The 23,613-nt window shown below is 34.8% G+C and overlaps 1 protein-coding gene across 1 annotated transcript; it reads right to left on the bottom strand.

The window, feature by feature from the left end:
- Positions 1-680: 680 nt before the first annotated feature.
- On the bottom strand, positions 681-1,082 carry LOC131658357 (uncharacterized). The gene has a single exon (XM_058927662.1). The coding sequence runs from the start codon at positions 1,080-1,082 to the stop codon at positions 681-683; it is 402 nt and encodes a 133-aa protein (XP_058783645.1).
- Between the last annotated feature and the right edge of the window lie 22,531 nt (positions 1,083-23,613).

Genomic DNA, 23,613 nt, shown 5'->3' with positions numbered 1-23,613 from the left:
TATTCTAAAAACCGGATAAATCTTTGAAAACCTAATTCACCCCCCCTCTTAGGCGCACTCAATATACTTACAATCAGCAGTTCTGAAGAATGTTGAATGCTCACCAGAAAAGGATTTTCAAAGTGTTTCTTAAGATAATCTACTCTTCAAGATCAGAAGTCAAGATTTCAAGTTCAGATAAACTTTTGCTTCTAGCTCAGAAATCAAGATGCCGAATGTGCAGACTTGACTGTGTTGGTTGTTGTGTTGTCGAGGTATCTAACCTAATCGGTCCAAGCAGAACAAAATTCTCCTTTACGTCAAGAATAATACTCTCAACGTATTTTAGGAAATCTGGATATTTGGAACACATACTTCTTAAATGCATTACATAGGCAAAATACAAGTCTTACGTGGATGAATCTAATATACTCATCCATGCATCCATTATCTTTTCCACCACCACACCTGGTTTGACCATTTTCCGTCTTCACCTTTAATTTTCTTGGCGCCTACCGCGGGTTTGAGTTGACCCCTCCCATTTTTTGTAATGTGATATCGACAAAGTAATGCGTACGATGTAGGAAACAACTTTGCAACTGAATTTATTAGTGCCATGTCTCGATCGGTGACAATTACCTTCAGCATGTTTTCTTGATCCTTCAACAAAGTCTTGAACATTTGCAAGGCCCATGTAACAACTAACTATTTTTTATATTCAAAAAATGCAAATCCCACTGAAAAATATTCTCCATAGAAGTAACACCAACAATTTCAAGAAGCGGAAGTTTATACTTGTTGGTCTTATACATTGAATCGATAATGAGGACATTGGGAAAGGTGTTGAATAACTTAATACTTTTGGGATGAGTCCAAAATATATCAGGAACAATGACTTTATCATCACAAACTGTGTACCTAGAAACATAATGGTTTTTATCCAAAAGTTTCAAAAGTTGTTGCATTTCGGATCTTGGCCCATTATCGCCATGTTGTTTCGATGACACACATTGTATACCTGCTTGATATTTGAAACACTTTCTGAGTGTTTCCGTTTCAAAATTTGCAAGTATGTTTTTCGACGCCACACTGATTAAAGACATGTTCGAAACATATTCCTTCTCATCCGGTTTAAGTCAACATATGATGGGATGACCAGCTTTGTTCGCAAGGCATGGTTATGTATTCCATAAATCGCATGAAATTTCAACATATGACTAGCTTTGTTCGCAAGGCATGGTTATGTACTCCATAAATCGCATGAAATTTCCACATCTCATTCACGTTAAAAAATCCGCACAATTTAAACGGACAACCACATTTTCTCTTTCTGGTGCCATCATGTTTCAACTTCCGAATCGGGGGAACATACGTGCCACTTCTCTCGCATCTCATGGTTTCAAATGCTTGTCTTCTATTTGAACCATTGTCGGACCTTCAGATTACAATGCCAAACCCCAAATTTTTTGCTACCATGCGGACCCATTGAAGCATAAGTTTGCTAGAAGTAAACAATTGTTCATTATGAAACGTTGACCAACATCTATCTCGACAAGCGGTTTAACATCATCCTTCACTTCATCTGATTTAACATCGTGCTTCACTTTATTTGGTTTTACATCATCCTTAGCTGCATCTTCTTTTACATGGTTACATACAGGAACTTTGGGAAACATATCCGGATGCACCATATCAAATAAGAACCAAACCAGGAAAATGCTTAAAAAACCAGTGACAGAAGATTTCGGATATACTCATCCGAAATTATGATAAGTGAGTTCTATATGTATATCCAAACAAGGCGCAAATTTTTTCAGCTTAAACACAAGACTAATGCAACCAATGAGGGATGAAATGAGTGAACTTTAACTTAAAATTGCAGCTTATTTTGCTCTCTTTGATTTGATAAAATGCAAAAAATCTGGTTTAAAATCGAAAAGTTGGTTGAAAATGAAGAAAAAAAAAGGTTTTTGGTTATGGAACGAGTTTCGAGTGTGAGAGAGATGATCATGCAAGCTGGTCATATATTCAATTTTCCGCTAGATATTTTCAGAGATACATCTTTGAAAACATCATTGAGTGGTTAAAAAAAATCTTCTGAATGAAATGTTGGAAAATGACTTTAGGGATATGTTCGGAGATGTATCTACGAGTTAGCATTGGATTTATTTCAGGAATGTATTTTCAAACTAAATTTAAGTCAAAATGATATTTGGTGCGTTCGGAGATGTATCTCCAAATAAACTCAAATGTATTTTTGAGATTTTCATAGGTGTGCCCCGTTACATAAGAGTGTAATAAAAAATTCCTTTTTATGATTGACTTAGGCCCAATATTATCTTCTTCTATGTCAGCCAGCACATTTTGGGCTTTGCTTTGGCCCTTATCATCTTCATATGCTCCACATTTTTGCTAAGTTGTATTTTTAGCTTTCGCATTTTTCACAATAAGTAAACAGAAGACAAAAAAATACTTTTAAACAATTCTATAAACAAAACAAAAAATATTTTTTACACTTTAAAAAAATTTAAATTAAAAACCAAAATCCAATTCATTACTCTGTTGAAGTGTTTTTTTTTAACAGTGATTGATATCAGTATGTCTAAACAAATTCAGAATAAAATTGTTTTGGATTTTCCAAAAAAAAAAACGTTTAGTTGTGTTTGGGATGTTTTGAAAAAAAAATTAAAACAAAAATAAATTGAAATTTAATAAAATAATATAAAAGTTGTTTTGTAATTGGTGAATTCTTATCTACCCAACTCAAAAAGTTGGATAAGGTTACCTCCTTTGTAAAATGCTTTGAGAATAACAAACATTTATAGTATTTTAATAAATAATTAAATATATTAAGTGAAATGGAATTATATGATTGGTTGAAGGTACTCTACCCAACTTTTTGTGATGGATAGAGAAGTTGTCCCCTTTATAATTTTAGTATGTTTGTTGGGGCGGGGGTTTTATAAGATAGGGTTATTCAATATAATTTTCAAGTTTTATTTTTGATCGAAAATAGGACCTGCATCATTTATACAATATAATTTTACACCAAAACTCAAAAAAACAGTGGACATTCCGTCAAATTATAATGTTAATATTTTCATTATACTTTTAAAATATTATTTTTTATTTATTTATTTAGATTTACATCAGTTTACAACTTATATTAATAAAAATATTTAAATAAGTATTATGTTTAGTGATATTTTTGTCTCTTATTTCATTTCATTAACGAAATTTGATTTTTATATACTAAATTCAAATAACTTTGTTTCCTTTCACATATTTGTTCTGAAAAAATGAATATTCATTTTTTAATGCTTTTATTAATGGCATGAATATTTTATTTATTTATTTTTAAGCGATAATTTATCATCAAATTAGCAGAGAAAAACATTAGTAATGACTAAAATAGAGGTGATAAAAAATGAGAAATCTACTATAGCTATTAAAAAAGAAATCCACCATTTTACTCAAATTATCCTTTCTGTTCAAATAATTTACAAATTAAAAAAAAAAGAATTAAATTATCTTTTCATAATCCAAATATTTTATTCAACTTCCAAACAAACCAAAATCAACACATGTCCCTCAATCTTTCACATTTTAAATTATCATTTTCCTTTTCTTTCTCCAATATTTTCACTTTCATTTTAATTTTTTCTCTCTCAATTTTCTCTTTTCTTTTTTATTTTTTAAACATAAATAAATTAATAAATTGAATTAACATAATTATTAAAAATATTATTTTCAAATATCAAAATTAATCATAATTATTAAAAAAAAAATCAAATGTCAAAATTTATACTCTTCTCACTGGTCATTATCACCAAAATATCTATTTTATTTTAGTTAATATTATATTTCGTTGAAACACAAAATTCTTATTTTCAAATTTCAATATTTTGAAACACAAAATTCTTATTTTCAAATGTCAAAATTTTTATTTTTCTCACGGGGCACTATCAATAAAATATCTACATATTTATTTAAATAAAATCAATATTGTATTAAATAAATTTGTAACGGGACACTACCAGTTTAATTTACGCAATTTCTTTTTATAAATATTGCTTTCAATATGCATTTGAGTATAAAACCATCATATAAAATTATTTTAATTTATGCAAATATAATATCATTATTTTTTATACAATTATATTTTCCATTTAATATCATATATATATATATATATATATATATATATATATATATATATATATATATATCGCACGGGTAATTTACTAGTTTGATTTACGAGGATTGCATGTCTCAATAAGTCAAATCTAATCTACAAAATTATAAATTACACGTGTCTTCATTTTGTTCAAAAACTAATTAAATAATGATAGTATTTCATTTAAAATGTTGTATAAATCATTTATTTGTACTTTTCAATTTAACAGTTGTTGTTTAAATTGAGTCTAATATCCATTGAATAAAAAGCCACCAACCATTCTTTAGGTATGGAAGTCATGTAGTAGTAAAGTTGTTAAGCGCAATCAATGGAAGACAAATATTAGTTCCTTTTTCAGTAGCAAGAACAAACCTATATTAACACTCAAAGGAATTAGTAATAACTACCGTAGGAAAACAAATGAGTGAATATATAATAGTTTTACCAAATTACACTCATTTTAATTGCGTGTAATTAAGGGATAAAAAATGCGTGTGATTAAGAGTGAAAAAACAAGTCAAAATATCACACATATTTGTTTAACTTATTATTTTTGAAGAATCAAGTTAAGGCTTGTTTAATCTATCATTTGATATGGATCGGGTTAAGATTTTAAGTCCGTCTCTACTTTGTAACTCCAACTTATATTTTCTGTGAATATTTGTAGGTATAAGTCTAAACGGAATGAATATGATTTTTTTACCCCTTTTAAATTGTATGGATGATATAGTCCACATCACCTTGTTTTTGAAGAAATGAATTGAAAATAATATGGACATGTCTGCTTGTCACTCGTTAACGAGCATTAGTCGAAATCATCTTATATCTCATTAGACAAATAACGAGCATTAGTCGAAATCATGTTATATCTCATTAGACAAATAAATACAATGCATGTAATCTATATCTTGTAATCATTGAAATCATAAGTATGTCCTTGTAATCATAAGCGTGTGACTCATGAGACAATAGACATCATGCAATGCATTAATTTCTAGTACTAGAATTTTTAATTGACTTGCAAATGATTAACATAGTGGAATTTAGTAAATAAAGTGTGCTAAGCATGCATAATAGACGCCACTAATCATAAAAAGCCATAAATCAAGATTCATTATTATGTGGACCTTAGTGCATGATTGGTTCCAACAAGTATGCATGCTAGCTAAGATATCAAATCGTTGAAATTTATTCGTTGTGGCAAATCTCTTAGGTCAATTATTTTAATTAAATTCGAAGAAAGAAAAAGCTTGTTCATAAATTGAAATAACCGCAACTATATAGTCCTATATGGATATGAACCGCACATCAAGCAACTGATCGATGCAATATTCTTTGTCGAACAGAAAAGCTATAACAGATATACTTGTCAACATTTGTTTATGTACGGTTACAACTATAGATGTAGTTGTAAATGTGGAATCCAATTATAAACCATGAATGCATAGAGCTAGTTATATAAATTATATATGGTTGTGTTGCATATACCGTGTGATTAATCAGAGCTAGTTATGGTTCTAATATAAAATTAATATGCAGATTATATTATAAATAATAAGATCATATAGGATCATTAATTAACCTCAATCTTAGAGATAATTCGAATCAATTTTGATGAATAAGAATCAATATTTATGATTGATCACTCCTCTTGTTTTTCACTCCTCACTCAAGTGTTTCAATTACTCCTTCATTGCAAGATGATTCAGCTGCACAGAGATTATGAGAGAAGATATTTGAGACTTTGAGAGAGTAAAAAGAAAGAGAGAAAGATGAAAATTTTGGATTTTGGGACAATATGACTTTTTATTGATTCTCAATTCTAACTGAATTGTTTGCTTACATAAAATACGATGTCTCCCTATTTATAGCTAAGTTTGCTTGCTCACCAAGCAAACTCAAACTAACTCAAGTTTTACAAAACAAATGTTAAGTCTAACATATTTCGACATCTACAAACTTTGATAACTGACGAATACATACTTCGACACAAAGAATTACATCTTACGCACCACATAATTCATTGTGTCTGAGTTATCTACAATCATCATAGTTCCTATTCTCTTGAAAAGTTCGACCTGCACAACCTTCTTCAAGATGACTGTAATCTGATTCTCAGTTTTACAGAGTTCCAAGTTTAGCTTCTCATTTGCTACTTGCTCTCGAAGATGATAGAGCCCCCCTCTCGATGTGTTTGCCTCTTCTATGTGCTATCGGATTCTTCACCAAATTGATAGCAAGCATGTTTCTAGCTCTTTGAGGAATGTTTGTGCTTGCTTGACCTCTGATTTCTTCTTGTCGAATTTCTCTGTTAGCTTCATGAGGTGCTTCATCACATACGATTCTCACTTAATCCTTCCTGGTATTGTCTTTCCAATCCCACTCCTTTAGCTCATATATGATCATATCTCTACGGATCACAACTTGCTTGTTCAAGGGATCAAATAGTTTGTATCCACCAGTCGAATGATATCCTACCAAGATCACTTGGCTCGACTTGTCATCAAGTTTCCTTCTCAACTGATCAGGCACATGTCTTTGTGTTATAGATCCAAACACCTTCAGATGACTTAAGCTAGGCTTGACACCATACCAACATTCTTCGGGTGTGATTCCTTCTAGCTTCTTAGTTGGACATCTCTTCAATATGTATGTTGCGGTCAACACACCTTAATCCCATAACTCATTAGGTAAATTCTTCCCTTTCAACATACTTCTCACCGTGTTAATGATGATTCTATTCCTTCTCTCTATAATTCTATTTTGCTGTGGAGTCTAGGGTGGTACCACCTCATGTCCAATCCCTTCTTTCTCACTTAATGTGCTAATTCTCTGTATTTTGATTGGCACTATGTTTGATAAAACTAACTTACGGGAACATGTTGAACAAGATGTTCCGTTCACATCAACTGAAGAAGATGTCTTATGCATGTCTCATTCGACATCGCGACTGTTATGGTACAACTGGATCTGTTTAAGTTGGTTGATGTACAGGTGCAAAATATTTTAGAATATTATGCACTCCTATATGGCGCTTGATCTGTGGAATTGGGAGAACGGGCAGGAGATGTGTGGTGTCGACGATCTCAGTGGGGAGATGGGCTTCTTGATCGGCCTTTGGGAGGTGTCCGTTGATCCCCTGCTCGCAGATTTTCTTTGATTTTCTTGAACACGAGGGAGAGCTGGCTCTGGAGGGGAGAGTTGCAGTCACGCTTCTTGGCAGTCGAGGATTCTTGCTCTCCCCAGGTGGAACGACGCTCTCTAGGTCACAGAAAGGGACTTCAGAACCGTCTTCGGTGTCTCCGTGAAGGAGACTTGGACTTGCGTAATCCTTCTAACGCCCTTATTCTCTCGTTCTGCTGGAGGATCAGGGAGTTCTTCTTATTGAGAGCTTCGACCCAGGCTGTCAGGAGGGTATCCGCGTCGGTCGGTATAGGGATGTGCTGAGAAGTTCCCGGCGTGTTCTCTTAGACTTTATTGATCTTGCCAGTGTCGGTGTTTTGGGTGCCAAGATCACGGGCATCGTTCGAGGAGGGAGATGCGGTGGCACAGTCCCTTTTCTAAGGATAGATTTATGCTCGAGAGAGATAACGGTAGTGTGAACATTGTGGTCGTCGTCTTGGCCATAATGTGATTCTTAGAAGCTATTTTGGTCTTTGATTGTTGAGGATGAAAAGACGGGGAGAAACGAGGGTTCCCACATACTGTGCCACTGATCTTTCCGGTTGATCACAACCAGAAGGTGGATCAACGGCTTCAAACACAATGTTGGTGAGGAGGAGGAGGGCTTACCTGCAAGGCCCTCCGATGCTAAACTCGGTAGGAACACAAATACGTTTGAGTGTTTTGAGGATAAGATTTGAATTACCTGATCCTCTCAAATGAGAGGGTTTATATAATTCCCCCAATGCTTGATCATTAGTCCATATTTATGTTGGATTGAGGATCCGGGCCCAAAATATGTGACTGCCATGAATCTAAGCATGAAAGTAGAGATCCTGGATGACAGCCCGTAACTAAAAGTTGAGACGGGCGGAGATGCATTTTTGGCCTGAAAAGGTGCCCAGCAAGCAGGAGACCATTTATCCCCGACGGAAGGACAGAAGGAGTGACTTGATATTGACTTGTGTGGAGGCTTGGTCGATGACAGCGATGGTCTGTTGTCCCTGAGCCGACAAAGATGCGTCCTCGACATAGGGGCAGGAAAAAACTTTCCTTTACCCTCAGCTGGTTGGGTCAAGGCTATTGAACATTTCTGAATGCAGAAGCGGATTGAGCATTGTCTAACTATTGGGTCAGTCTGGAATACTATCTAACCAAGAACATGTTTTTCACGGGCTATCTCGCCAACTCAAAGTGGAAAGAAGAAAAATTGGATCTTAACCTATTTTTAATCTTTAATCGCTCTTTTATTTCCAAAACGAATATGAATGACTATTTTGTCTAACAAAAATGTATTTGAGGATCTAGTAGTAATAATATTTAAGGGAAGAACATTAACCCAACGAAATTAAAGTTAAAAGGCCAATATCTAATTATACATATTTTTTTACTATGTTCGCAAATTAATGTAGTTTATCAGTAATATTATTAAATTAATTTAGTGCAAAAAAAAATTATAACAATATTAAATAATTTATAAACGGCAATGCTAAATTATTCAAAACACCCCAAAAAAACATTAAATTAATTTTATGGCAATGTGTTTTCTCAAGTTCTTAAGAGATAAATGATAGGATTCTTTTTACGTTTTTAATAGAGATTTTCTTATTCCACACTATAGTGTAAAGATATATCCTACGAATTTTTAAAAATATCCTTGAAAAACTAAATATATATTTTTGATGCGCACCATTTTTTAAATTGCTCTTACTTAAAATAAATACATTTTCATTTCTTAAAAGACATGTTCCTCTTTATGTCTTTATCATTTAGTATTTTACTTTCTTTTTTTTTATTTTGTAAATACAGTAGTATTTGATTGAAAAAACAGTTAACCATATAAAATCAACAAACTAAAGTATTAATTAAAAAAACTTACATTAAATGGGTCATCTATTTATTATTATTTAAAGGGAAAAATCAAAATATTTATTATAAATATGATATATATAAAATACATTATTTTAAATATAATATATTTTTAGTACTATTTTATTTTAAAAAAATAATATAACATGAATTCTAATAAAATACATGTTTGAGATTTTTTTATATTAATACATAAATATCAAATATAATACAAATTAATAGAATATAATACATAAATATCTAACATGATACAAATTAATAAAATACGAAAAAGTTTTGATGTGAAACATAAAATTATTATATATTAATTTAATTATAATAATTCAATATTTAATATAAAAGATTTAATTCATATAAATGATAAAATCTAATAAAGTGTGTATTATTTTTTAGTTAATCGACATAAATATTAATATAAATTTAAAAAATTAAAATTATATGGGCTAAATAAGATATTTGGAACCAAGCTCTTGTGAAAGTGGAGCTAACGGAAATACATTTCTGATTTTACATCAAAAGTGTATTTTTAGAATAAATTTTATTATATATTCGACGAATCTAAAAAAAAAAAAAACGAATTATATATGTGGTGCGAATCAGAAATATATTTTTAATTTTTAAAATTTCACATAATAAATAAGATGGAATAAGAAATTCTCTTTTTAATATAGAAAAATATATATAATGGATCACGGAATAGAATCTGGATCCAGAATGGACCTATAAGACACATGATTGACGGGTATATATGGGCCACAAAATAAACAAGTCTTAGCAATATATCCATCAAATCTAATGTGGATTGGAGACCAAAAAAAGCATAGATATAATCAAAGATAAGAGAGTTATAAAAGGTTACCCCTGTGACCATGATGACACCGCAACTACTCATAATAACACCATTGTGACCCTCCACGTGTTGACAACCCATCTCCTCTAACATGTTACTTTCAATTATTTTTGCAGGCACTGCTCAATTGATACTAGTATCTTGCTACCAAAGCACAAGAAACTATATTATTATATTTTGAGTGAAATTCACACTAAACTTTAGTTTCTATTTAAAGATAAAGAAGATAAGGATAAGTTAGTTGATATATATAGTTGATAAGTTAATTGTTAGATTATGACGACTATGTTAGTGAATTAAATTTTTATTATTTTTTGTAAAAATTAACAATTAAGCTAGTTGATGAATATGAAATTACATAAAATTGTATTTTTTTTAAAATATTATTTAGTGATTTTCAATTAAGATAACAAACATAAGTTTGGCAAAAATAAATAAACTAAAAGTTACAAACTATTTTAAATAGTTTATTTTTAAAAAAATAGATCAAATATTTATAGTCTTTCAAGTTAGATGTTTTAAGAAGTTAATGTTTTTGTTTTAAATAAGAACAATTTAATTCTTTAATTTATAAGTACATTTGTTATTAAAATGATATGTTTAATATTTTTATTGGTACGAATAGGGTGTTTAACTTATTTTATGTGTTTAAATATTACTTCTTTCGATCATTATTATAAGCAAATATTTTATTTTAGGTTCATAAAATAATAAATTATTTTATTTATATAAAAGATCAGATACATTTATTATTTAATAAATAAAAAAAAATTTACTTATAATAATAGACAGATTACTTCTTAAAACTATTTTTTGTAACTGTTCAACATGTGCCAAACTCCTTCTATAATAATCAAAACACATAATATTTTTTAAGTTTGACATTTTTTTATAAGAAAAATATCTAATGCATCTTAACTAAATTGACACTCTAAAAAAACATTTAAAAAGCACTCTAATAAAATATATTAATAGAAGTAAAATAAAAAATATACAATAAATAATTTTGAAGAAACTAGAACAAAACATAAGGTATGAGAACTCCTCTGCTTCATTAAAAATTTTACAGAGAAAAATCAAATGATTTAAAATATTGATGATGAAAGAATAAAAATGCAGAGAAAAAATCAACAAACTTATATAAAGGTAAATCATGCTATCAAATAGGGAGCAATTCTTGCATGGACACGAACCTAATTTCATATATTTAGACACAACCAATAAGAAGAGAGAGAATTTAAATTTATTTAAATTTTCATTTCGTTTTTAATTGTCAACATGGAGGGTGGTTGTGACTTGTGACTTGTGATAATGGAGGAGAGAGATAATTTTAGTTTTATTATTTAATTAATAAAAAATATGATTGGTTGTGTGTAAATCTAGGTGTTATAGTTGTGTCCATCTAAGTATTTTCCTCAAATAGAATTATGTAAGTTTTCCACTAAGTGAAGTTAGACCATCTCCAATGGTAGTTTCTTCTATTGAGTTCTCCACCTGTACCATTAATTTAATAATTAAATATTTAAAAAATTTGTCATGTCATAATAGAGTTGCATTGCAATGCAACAACTAAAAGATTGTAGTACTCAATCAAATCAAGTTATGAGGTAAAGTTGTGGGATCCATATCAGATTTTTATTAAAGTTAAAATTAAATAAATTCTTTTAATATGATGTGGCTTAGTGGGTCCCATAAAGAACTCAAATGTAAGTTGCACTATTAAAGATGCTATTAGTAATAATCAAACCAATGTTGTCCATTTTATCAGCATAACATCTCTCCTCTCTAAAAATGAGAGTGACTTTAAAATTTATTTGAGAAATAAGAAGCATACAATTTCTCCGCATGTTGTGAAGAGTCCAAAGACAATATAAGGTTACTTCAAAGGCGAGGTAAAAAGTTGCAAATCAGTTTCTAATCATAGATAATGCCCAGCCTTTTTCAGAAACAATTTCAATAACTAAAAAGCTCTTGTCAACTTAATATGAAAAGCAAAAAACAAATTCAATATTTGAAGCATAAAAACATTAAAAAAAATAATAGCTTGATAATCTCTTAAAATCAGTGTTTTAGAAATTGAACCGGACATCAAACCGGTAAGAGCACTGAGTTACTGGTTTATTGGTTGAATCATTGGGTCACTGGTCGAGCCGCATGACTAAACCGGGTTAAACCGGATAACTCGGTTGAATAGACCGGTCGTTATAACAAAATTATATAAGTATAAAACCTATCAAATCGGATGATTCAGTTTTTACAAAATATAACAAGCCCTTAAATTTTTTGAAAATATCATATTATAAATTAATTTACAAGTTCATAATCTAAAAATTTTAAACATAGATATCACACATAATAAAATAGTACAAAATTACAAAGTATAATTGCAAACAAAGTTTAATCGCAATATAATATAATTGAATAATTTATAACAAAATAATTTCATTGTCTACTAAATTTAATTTCAAAAAAGGAAAAACTGTTTCAATGTTAGAATATTTCTTTAATATTAAAATCATCAGTAACAAAATCGACCGCATCTACGATATTTTTTTATTTTTTATTTTTATTTTTCAGTAAAATACTCAAAACGACGTCATTTTAATATTTTTAATTAAAAAAAAATTTAAAAATTTTAAAAAATGCAATTAAACCGCCGGTTTTCCCAGTTTTAACGATTTACACTGGTTTTGACCGGTTCACATTAGTTCAATGACATATTCGATCTAACTATTGAATCAGACTGGTTACCTAGCCGGTTCCCGATTCGACCAGTCCGACCGGTCGTTCCGATCCGGTTTTTAAAACACCTCCTCAAACTATAGAGTTATGACTACCATGAGCGGCTCCATCTGAGTTGCAATTTATCCAAAATATTATATGAGAGTGCCACAAAATCGGTTTGATTTTGAGAGTCTTAGGAGAATGAATAGTCAAATTAAAAACTTTACAAATAGCAAATTCTGCCATATTAAGAGAAACAGAATTTTTTTTTTTTGTAAGCAAGATTCAATAAGACAGAGAACTATATATTCTCAATATCTGATTACACATAAACGGGTAAACCCCGCCAAAAAAAAATTACAAACCAATTAGATTTACGATAGGAATAACAACGGATCCTTGTTAAACTCGTAAAAGCTACAAATGGGATGAGTAATTTCTCCGATAAAAGACCATTTCCATAACAAAGATTTAATCTTCCACAACGTATTATTCACATCCCACTCTTCATTACGAAAGCAAATCTCATTCCTACTTATTCAAAGAATCCACATAGTAGCTAGTCACACTACACCTAATTTACTCTCTTTCACTTTGTTCTTTTTACAAAAAGAATACCAATCCATGAAACACGTTTTGCACTCTTCTTCCATTACTCTCCAAGGCTTCCCAATCCAAGAAGAAATATCCCTCCACACCACCTCCACTACTTTACAATTCAAAAAAGAGTGTTCCCGATTTTTCGGATCAATACCACAAAAAACACACTTTAAATTTTCCGTAGCCAACACTATACCTCTAACCAAAAGTACATCCTTAAAAGGAAGTCTATTCACAAAAAAACTCCATCCAAAAGCTTTGATTTTGTAAGGGACATCCAACTTCCAAATTAAAGACAAAACCTCGTTGAACTTCTCAAAAGGCCCACACGGAATTCACTTACTAACGAAATGTCTATAATAAGATGCCACGGGGAAGATGCCATCCCCCGAGTACTTCCAACAAACCTCATCCTTCCCTACACAAAAAGGACCGAACCCTACAAGAGAATTCCGAAAAGAGTCCAAATTCGATCTCAAAGAAAGACTAGTAATTTGAGAATCCAAAATACCACAATTTCCCCATTCCCAAGTACCGATATTCCACCCTCCCATACCCGCCACCAACACATTTTTCAAAACCGAGGAAGAAAATAAATCCGGATACTCTTCTTTAAAACTCTTATTATTCCTCCACTTTGCCTCCCAAAAAGGAGTAGAATACCCATTATCCAATTTAAAAACACAATGAGCGGAAAAAGGATCCTCCCCCTCAATACTACCAATAGAAAGTAAATCTTTCCACCAAAAAGAAGAAAAAGGAGTAGAAGAAGAGAAAGGAGAAGAATTTAGAGAAGAGTGAAAAGAAAACATACCTCCACAAAAGCTTTTCATGGCGATGTCACCATAACGGGCTTTCAACAAGTTATACCAAAGCGAGTTCTCTCCCTTAAGAATTCTCCACTTCCATTTGTTAAGAAGAGCCAAATTAAAATCCGAGATATTTTTTAAGGCGAGACCTCCATACTCTAACGGGAGACAAATATTCTTCCAACTAACCCAATGAATACACCTTTTGTTGTCCTCCACCACCCCTCCCCAAAGAAAATTACTTTGCAATTTAGAAATCTCCTTCACCACCCTTAAAGGCATCTTATAGAAAGACATTGTGAATATGGCAAGAGATCCGAGAATAGATCTCAAGAGAGTTAATCTTCCCCCCAAACTAAGAAAATGGTTCTTCCAACCCCCAAGACGCTTTTTCATCTTAGATAAGAGAGGCAACCAAGAAGCGTACTTCCTTGGGTTGCACCCAATGTTAATCCCAAGGAAAAGAAACGAACTATCCTCCACTTTGCAAGAAAGCACATAAGCAGCGGCTTCTAAAAAGTTACTCGTCACATTTAAACCAATCAACTTACTTTTATGGTAATTGATCCCAAGGCCCGATACCATCTCGAAAGCCTTCAAAACAACTTTAATAGCCCAAACTTGATTCCAACTTCCTTCTCCTACTATTAATGTATCATCCGCGAATTGAAGGATATCCACCGCACATCTCTCATTAAAATCCACTCCTTTAAAAACACCATTGTCTACCGACTTCCGAACAAGACCCGTAAGACCTTCGGCAATAAGAACAAAAAGAAAAGGAGATAAAGGATCGCCTTGCCTTAAACCTTTCTCAACACAAAACTCCTTTGTCGGGCACCCATTAACCAAAACGGACATGTTACTATGAAAAATCAACCTTTCCATCCACCTCCTCCACTTTTCGCCGAACCCCGTTCTTTTTAACATATATCTAAGAAAATTCCAAGAAACTTATCATAAGCCTTCTCGAAATCTACCTTAAATAAAAGACAATCTCTACCCTCTTTCTTCGCAAAATCCACCATCTCGTTAGCAATCAACACACCATCAAGAAGATGTCTATTCGGAACAAAAGCGTTTTAACAAGAAGAAACAATAGAATGAAGAACCTTTTTCAATCTACCCGCCAAAATCTTTGAGACCACCTTGTACATACATCCTACCAAACAAATGGGCCTATAGTCATCCAAAGAGATAGGACTAGGGGACTTAGGAACCAACGACAAAAAAGAAGAAGTAACCGCCTTAGAGATAAAACCACCGGAATGAAAATAATTAAGAAAATTTAAGAAATCCTCTTTGATGAAACTCCAACACTTCTTTATAACCATAAAGGAGAAACCATCCGGGCCCGGACTCTTAGAAACACCACAACCATCTACAGCCTCTTTAATTTCCTCCTCTTGAAAAGGCCTTTCAAGATAAACAACATCATTAGGGCTAATGCTATTAAAAGGAATACCGTCCAAGAGGATTCTATCCGAATCTTCTTCCAAAAATTTATTAGAGAAATACTTCCAAACTTCCTCCCTCACCTCCTCAACCTTCTCCACCATCCCTCCTTGTGTAACAATCGGACCTAAGTGATTAATTCTTCTTCTTTCTTTAACCACTTTGTGAAAAAACCTACTATTCGAGTCTCCATCATTTAGCCATTTAAGCCTTGATTTTTGGACAATCATATTCTCCTTAATCCTCAAATTCAACCAAAATCTCTTATTGGCTTCTTGCCTACCTAAAAGAGACTCTCCAAGAAATTCCTCCGTCGAATCTTCCAACCTAGAGTCCCCCTCATTGATATCTCTCACACCATCCTCCACTTCCAACTCAATTCTACCAAAAACCGTCTTGTTCCACCACTTCAATCTCCCTTTAATCCGGGTAAGTTTTTCTTTTAGAACATAATCCCCTCTTCCTTCCACAACCAAGTCCTTCCATTATTTTTCAATAAAAGGAAGGAAAGAACTAAACGTAACCCATTCATTGTTGAATTTAAAAGGTTTAGGACCCCAATTAAGTTTATCCACCACTAGCCACACCGGACAATGATCCGAAATATCACGATTCCCAACTAATTGACCAACAACTCCCCAACTATTAATAAAATTATTCGACACTAGGAAACGATCAATCCTACTCATAGACCTACCATCACCGCTATACCAAGTATATTTTTTTCCTTTACTAGGCACATCCACCAAACCGCTATTTTCAATGAACTTTGCAAAGAGATCCGAACCCAACTCCATCTCCCTAATCGACCTTCCTTTCCTTTCATGAAATTTTTTAGACGCATTAAAATCTCCTCCAAAGATCCATTCCCCATCCGAAAAGGAACTTTTCAACTTTAACAAATTGTCCCATAAATCCTTCTTCTTTGAAGAACACAAGAAGAATATATGTTCATAACATAATAAGAATTCTCCTTCCACAACACCTTTATCCCTAAGAAACCCTCTCCTTTAAAGCTATGAAGAAATTCCATCCTATCCTTTCTCCAAAGAGTTATAATCCCTCCCAATCGAATTCGAAAAAGAATACCCCACCTCCATATTACTCCACAAACCACAAGCAATAAAATCCTCCATATTAGAAATTTTTGTTTCTTGAATCAAAAAAATATCCGCATCACCCTTCTTAATAATAGAACTAATCATTCTCCTCTTAAGAGCATTCTCTCCCCCCCCCCCCCCTAATATTAAAAGTTCCAATAATAATAAAGACGGTGTAGAAAGCTCCTTCCTTGGGACAACAACCAAGTACTCATCTAGTTCCGATACCCCCTTTTTCTTGATGTTATAAAACCGGTCTTTCAAATTACTCATACCCAAATCTTCGAAAGCCGACCTCATTTTGCCTTCCACATCTTTGTTAATAAACTCCCACTGTTTAGAATTATTAAAACCAATCAAATCATTCTCCGAAAGGTTCTCATAACAAATCCTCTCGCAACCGCTGTGATTAGAACCCGACCCCAAACGTGAAACCTCTACCGATACCAAAGAATCACCTCCCCTAACCTTCTTAGAAAAACCACCAGTAACTTTCTTCTTACCCCTGTTTTTAATACATTTTTTTCTTTTCACACAGCCCCCAGCCCCTAATTCCATTAAGTTTCTAAATTTCACACTTTTGGGACATAACACTTTTTTCTTTGGAACCGCACCAGAAAACCCAGATGCCAAAAGGTTGCCCCTGCTGCCTCCTACCGCCTGAGAATCCTCCACCCCTTCAGCCGCCGCACCATTGGGAACTGCCTCTCCACCAACAGCCAAACTCTTGCCCTTCTCTAACTTCCTGTTCCCAGAATATTCCACCGAAACTGAATCCTCAACTAAAAAATTGGGATCCACCCCACCACCAACATTCAACCCCTTGCCCTTCTCCTTCTCCTTCTTTAGCTTCCTGTTTCCATTAACCTCCAATGAAACTAACTCCTCATCTAAACAGTCTTTGCCAACCGACCTCACCGCCTCGTCGAAACAACCAGTAGAGATACCTTCAACAGAGTTTGGGACAATTGAACAAGCAGAACCGCCCGCTAGGACATTAACAGCTTCTTCTCCTGAAAAAACACCGTTCTTGCCAACTTCTAAACCTGATGCCCGCACTATAATCGGATCTGCAACTTTTATCACACTCGAGAAAGCTTCGATACTATCTACAAACTCATCCTCTAATCCTATGTACTCTTCAGACCAATAACCACCAGAGCTAATCGAGTCCGAAGTTTCAGAAAAACTAGAGAGGGATTTAATATTACCTGGACGGATGCAACTCTGCGTCGATTCAATCTGAATCACCAAAGAATACAAATTGCCGTCTATCAACAACTCCAAAGAATCCGGAATAGCCACACCAATTTCCACTTTTAACTGAATCCTAGCCAAATCCATAGACGTACGATCCGCCGTTATAGCATCAATGCAAACCAGAGTACCCCACTCCTTAGCCAAAGCTTGAAAGAAATTAGAATTCCAAGCCTCAGCCGGAATGCCCCAAAACCGAAGACAAATGGTTCTGAAAGGGTCAACAACATCTTTCTTCCACTCAGAAATTTCTGAAAACCAATCCTGCCACCAATCCTCTCCCTCCTTCGAAAAATCAACCAAAGAACCTTCCTCAATTTCTTCCAACAGACATTTTGTTTCCCCAAGAGGTATCACCTTGATAGCGAAAAAACCTGTTCTCTCCATCCATTGTTGAATCCCCGCACCCTTCCCCGAAAACCGAAGCGTCCCCAACAAAGAATTAGAAAGCCTTACTCTGTCTTCCTCCTTCGAAAAGAAAACCAAGGGAGTCTTCTTCTTCTCCAAAAGCTCATTTTCTGTAAACCTCTCTGCCACCACATCAACGAAAGAACGCGAGTTCCTCCGCATAGCCTTAGACACCCTATTAGAACCCTGTCCTAACTTAACCTGCCCACCTTGAAGGATAGTATGAGAACCATCCTTCCTCATAAAGCTACGAGGAAAGCCCTCTGAAACTTTTCTCGTATACCTGGGGACATTAGCATGAATTTTAACCCCATCGAATAAGACGTTGTCTACTTTCACCGCCAGCAAGCGTGCATCAGAAAATTCAGCAAATCTCGTGAAACCCAAACGTTTCCCTACCTTGTTCCTCCTAGGAGAAATAGCAACTTCAACGATCTCCCCAATACACCCGAACACCTGAAACAAATCCCTAGCCTCACATCTATCTGGGAAATGTGAAACGAAAATCGATTCTAACCTAGCAACCTCCTTCGTCTTTCCCATTGAGAAAACATCCCATCTTGGAACCCAAGCTCTAAACTGTTTCTTCCTCACAGTATTCCATCTCCCCTCAACCCCAGCGACGTCACCGGACATGGAAAATCGATTTTCTTTATAATTTTCACAGAAGAAAACGTTAAATATAATAGAATTGGTAATAGACCTTTGTTATATTTTCTTTCTCAGAACCTAAAAAAAATATTCCTACAAAACTAAATCATTTTACATATATTAATAATGACGTTTTGGATGATAAGTTTGCACTGAGCATACTAAAATTTGTCACAAGAGTTAAGGAATTCTCACAAGAGTTAAGGATATCATGCACATAATTAGTGTCAATAGAGATATCAATAATATATCATCCAATCAACTCCAAAGTTGTTGAACAAAAGGAAACAAGCAAAAAAAATATGTAAAAATGAGTATAGACTAGTACCACAAAGATCACATTTCAAAGCAAAGGAGTAACTTCTATAACACAAGTTGTCATCAATGGGTAAATTAATATGAATTAGTCTCTAAATTGTGATAAAACTTATATGTTGAAATATCTTTGCAACATTGGTCCAAGGAAGCATAAAACCAAGAGATCTCTGAAATTAGTTAAGTTAGAAATAGTTATCTTAGAAAATTTCTTTATAGACCTCCCAACCTTCTAGCCCACCTCTGGTGTAAAACCCAAACTACCCCTGACTTCGGAAATGCATCTCCGAAATGCAAGAAAAAGGTGTTTTCGGAGATGCATCTCCGAAAGCGCCTTTTTTTTGAAAAAATTGTCTTATTTCGGAAGTTCATTTCCGAAAACAGCATTTCGGAAGTTCATTTCCGAAATACTGGGCGTTTTGCAGATTAAGCAAAACAGCCCCCTCCCCCATTCATTTAACCCTAATCCTATTCTAAACTAAACCTCTCTTTAAAATTTCTGCAAAAAGCAAGTGTGAAGTATCAGAGATTGCCAACATCTTCTTCCAATCTCAATCTAAATCATCCCAAACTCTATTAGTGGTAAGTTTAGTGCATTTTTTTCAATTGTTAGATCCATTATTATATCTCTATTAGGGTTGTTTAGGTTGTTTAGATCCATTAGTCAAACTCTAAACTGCTATTTAGGTTGTTTAGAATGAATAAAATTAGTTATGTTTTAGGATTTTGGGGTCTGCCATTGGAGGTTGCAGAGAAGTTCTTCGCAGGGGTGTTTCGGAAGTTCATTTCCGAAAACACCTCCATTCCCAGTTTCGGAAATGAACTTCCGAATTGTATCAGAAGTGTAATTTTTTTTAGTTCTTTATGTTGTCTCGCATATTAATCGATTTCAATTATTTTCAGGAACATGTCAGACAACCTAGCACGCATCAGACAGGGTAGAGAGACCCAGACTGCGTCAGCTAGACGCGAGCGGGCGGCGCAGCTGGCGTCGACACGGGGACGGGGGCAGGGCCGGGGACGACGTGTGCGAGTTCCCGTGGAGATGGACGAGGGTACCTCTACATCTAGATCGAGGAGTCGTCTGGCTCGGGTATCTTCTTCCCGCCAGCAAGAGGAGGAGGAGGAGGAGGTACCGGAGGTGGCAGTATCATACCACGAGGCGGAGGATGTACCGGATGTTGACCCTCCACTCGGGGAGGAGGATGAGCAGGAGGAGGGCTTCTCGGGAGGGCCCAGTGACACTTCAGTGCTGATATCCTACCATGATCACGTCGCTCGGCGGATCTGGGAGGGAGAGGTATTTTTTATAATTTGCCCGACTACTTAACCGTTTATAATTTAGACGTTTATTCAATATTTTATTAACCGGCTATTTAACATACTTTTTTATTTGTTTTTTTGTAACAGGAGAAAGAGCCGTTGAAAATAGTGAACCATGCCCGAAAGATTTTCAGTCTGTTTAAACCGACTGCCGAGTGGTTTAATGACGCTGTGAGAGGTTCAGGGCTCAGTGGGCTCTGCATGACGGGATACACCACCATCAGCCACGACATGCAAGGGGCTTTTGTGGAGAGGTGGCACATGGAGACGTCTTCTTTCCACTTGCCGGTTGGGGAGATGACGATCACCTTGCATGATGTGCAGTGTCTTCTCCACCTGCCGATCAGGGGGCCACTGTTGACCCACTCCCGGATCCAGAGGGTCGAAGCCACTAAGTGGATGGCGCTCTATTTGGGTATGGAGCCCGAAGTTGCTGAGTTTGAGTGCTCCACGACATCTGGGCCTCATATCCGGTTCACCATACTGAGCCGCTACTTTGAGCACCACCTGGTGGCGGCGGCCGAGGCTGAGGATGCGGGTGACGAGCTATTTACACATTATCACCGTGGCTGCGCTCTCCGGTGCTGGTACATGCATGTGGTAGGCGCTGCGATCTTTGTTGACAAGAGTGCGAGGTACGTCGACGTGACCTACCTCCGCTACTTCATGGACTTGACCACCGTTCACCAGTGGAACTGGGGGGCAGCTACTCTGGCATACCTATACCAGAAGCTGAATGAGGCCTCCAACTGGAGGACGAGGCAGTTGACCGGATCCTGCATACTACTCACGGTACGTTTCATTTTAATTGTTCCGTATTTATTTATGTTTCATATTTGTGTTTCGTATTTACTTATGTTTCGTATTTATTTATGTTTCAGAGCTGGATCATCTCCTACTTCTCCCGCATCCACGGCTTCCACATCAATCCTGCGTACGTTGACGCCATGCCCAGGGCCGCCAGATACGTTCTCCAGAGGGGGAACAATGCAGTGGGACCATACCGTGGGTACTTGGATCGCACGATGACGTCACCTGGAGGCCGTTCAGCGACTACACTTAGATTGTCCCCTTTGACGGCATATCTCTATATTCTGGCTGGTTGGCATGCGGAACTACCATCATGGTCCGGTATCTCCCTGAGCGGTGCATGCGGCAGTTCGGATTTGTGCAGATGATACCCAGGTCACCCTTTGAGGCTGCTCCCGACATAGTGACCAGAGTGCAGCTCACTGCCATGTTTGAGGATTGGGAGCATCATGTGGTACCGAAGGAGTATCGTCGCATGCGGGTCACCTAGGACTGGCACAGTGTGGAGGGGTACGTCACATGGTTCTATCGGGTGTCACATCCTCTGCTGACACCCGACGCTCCAGGCGCTCCTAGGCCAGCACACGAGGAGATCCTGGAGAACCAGCAGGCCGAGGATGACCACACCATTGATCTCCTGCCGATCTGCCAGTGGATAGAGATGCTTGGGCGGGACACGTTGGATCGAGGTGTCGTTCATCAGGGCGGTCCAGAGGCAGCCGCCGTGATGGAGATGATCGTCACTGATGTGGGCCGTGCGGCGGCATACAGGCGGCAGAGGAGGGCCCAGGGTGAGAGGGTTAGGCATACCCAGTAGTGGTCGGGTTTATTTTTTTGTTTTCGGATTGTATCTTTCGTACACTATTATTATTTGGATTTGGATCGGATCGGTTTGTATATATCATTATTCTTATCATATTAGTATATTAGTATTTTCTGTTTATATATCGCTTATTTTATTTGCCGTCTTTCTTTAATTAAAAATACGAGGTTGTTTCCAAAATCATAAAAAAAAAACACAGTTTCTGCATAATTCAGAAGTTCATTTCCGAAACCCCCCAAAATCTGAAAAAATGTGTTTTCGGAAGTTCATCTCCGAAAACACCCCCCATTTGGTGTTTTCGGAGATGAACTTCCGAAGTCTGGGAAAATTTTAAAAAAAAAATACTTCGGAAATTCATTTCCGAAGCAGGGGTAAACTGGGGTTTTCGCTGGGGGTGACCCCATAGGGAGGTGGGTAAAGAAAAAACCTTACCTTATTGTGCGGGTTACACATATTAAAAATGATGAACATAATAATAGCATGAATATGTCATTGATTGTTGAGCATATAATCTTTATCATACCATTAAGGATCCAGCTAGAGTCCGCCAAAAGAATTAAAGAACATCTACTAACTAATTGTCAAGAAAAAAATTATTAGAACTCGTATCACCAACAAATCATCTAGAGTTACTCTTCGCATATGAAACTTTGTTTTTAATTCCTTTCTAAATAGAGAATGGATGTGGTATTGAATAAAGCATATTTTTCAAATCACTTTAGGTTTAAGAAAGCAAGCTAGTTGGTTTAAAAAACTAAGGAACTTTCACTCAAGCATAATTATTATTACTTCATTGATGTCTCTTTAAATAATAAATTTGATGTAATGCAATAAAATTCATCAATTATGTTTGAACTTTGAAGCATAGAAAATAGTAAAATTAAACTAATAAATATATTAAAAACTAACTAATAATAATAATAGGTTAATGTAAAACATCATGCTGATATAAAATAAAAATTTAAAATATATATGCAGTTTATTTCAATTTTAAAAGTTCAATTCAATTTTTTTTCCGATTTTAGTTTTTTTTTACTAATCAATATTTAAGTATGTTTAATAATATTGGATTTTTTATAGTTTTTAATATTTTAAAACTATTTTGAATTTAAACACCTCTAATTAAAGTGATATCTTTGTATTTAAAAATATACAAATATTTATCGTTGATGTTGTACATAATTTGATTTTTTTTTTAATAACCACTTTTTTTTAAAAAAAATCAGAAATAACAAGTATTTCAAAATAATTACACAAATAACCACTTTTTAAAAAAAAATACGTTGTCGCCAGTGGGGTGG

This window comes from Vicia villosa, linkage group LG3, assembly GCF_029867415.1.
Source record: "Vicia villosa cultivar HV-30 ecotype Madison, WI linkage group LG3, Vvil1.0, whole genome shotgun sequence".
NCBI classification, from domain to species: domain Eukaryota; kingdom Viridiplantae; phylum Streptophyta; class Magnoliopsida; order Fabales; family Fabaceae; genus Vicia; species Vicia villosa.
Note: the sequence above shows the minus strand (reverse complement) of the source record. Positions and strands in the feature narration are given on the sequence as shown.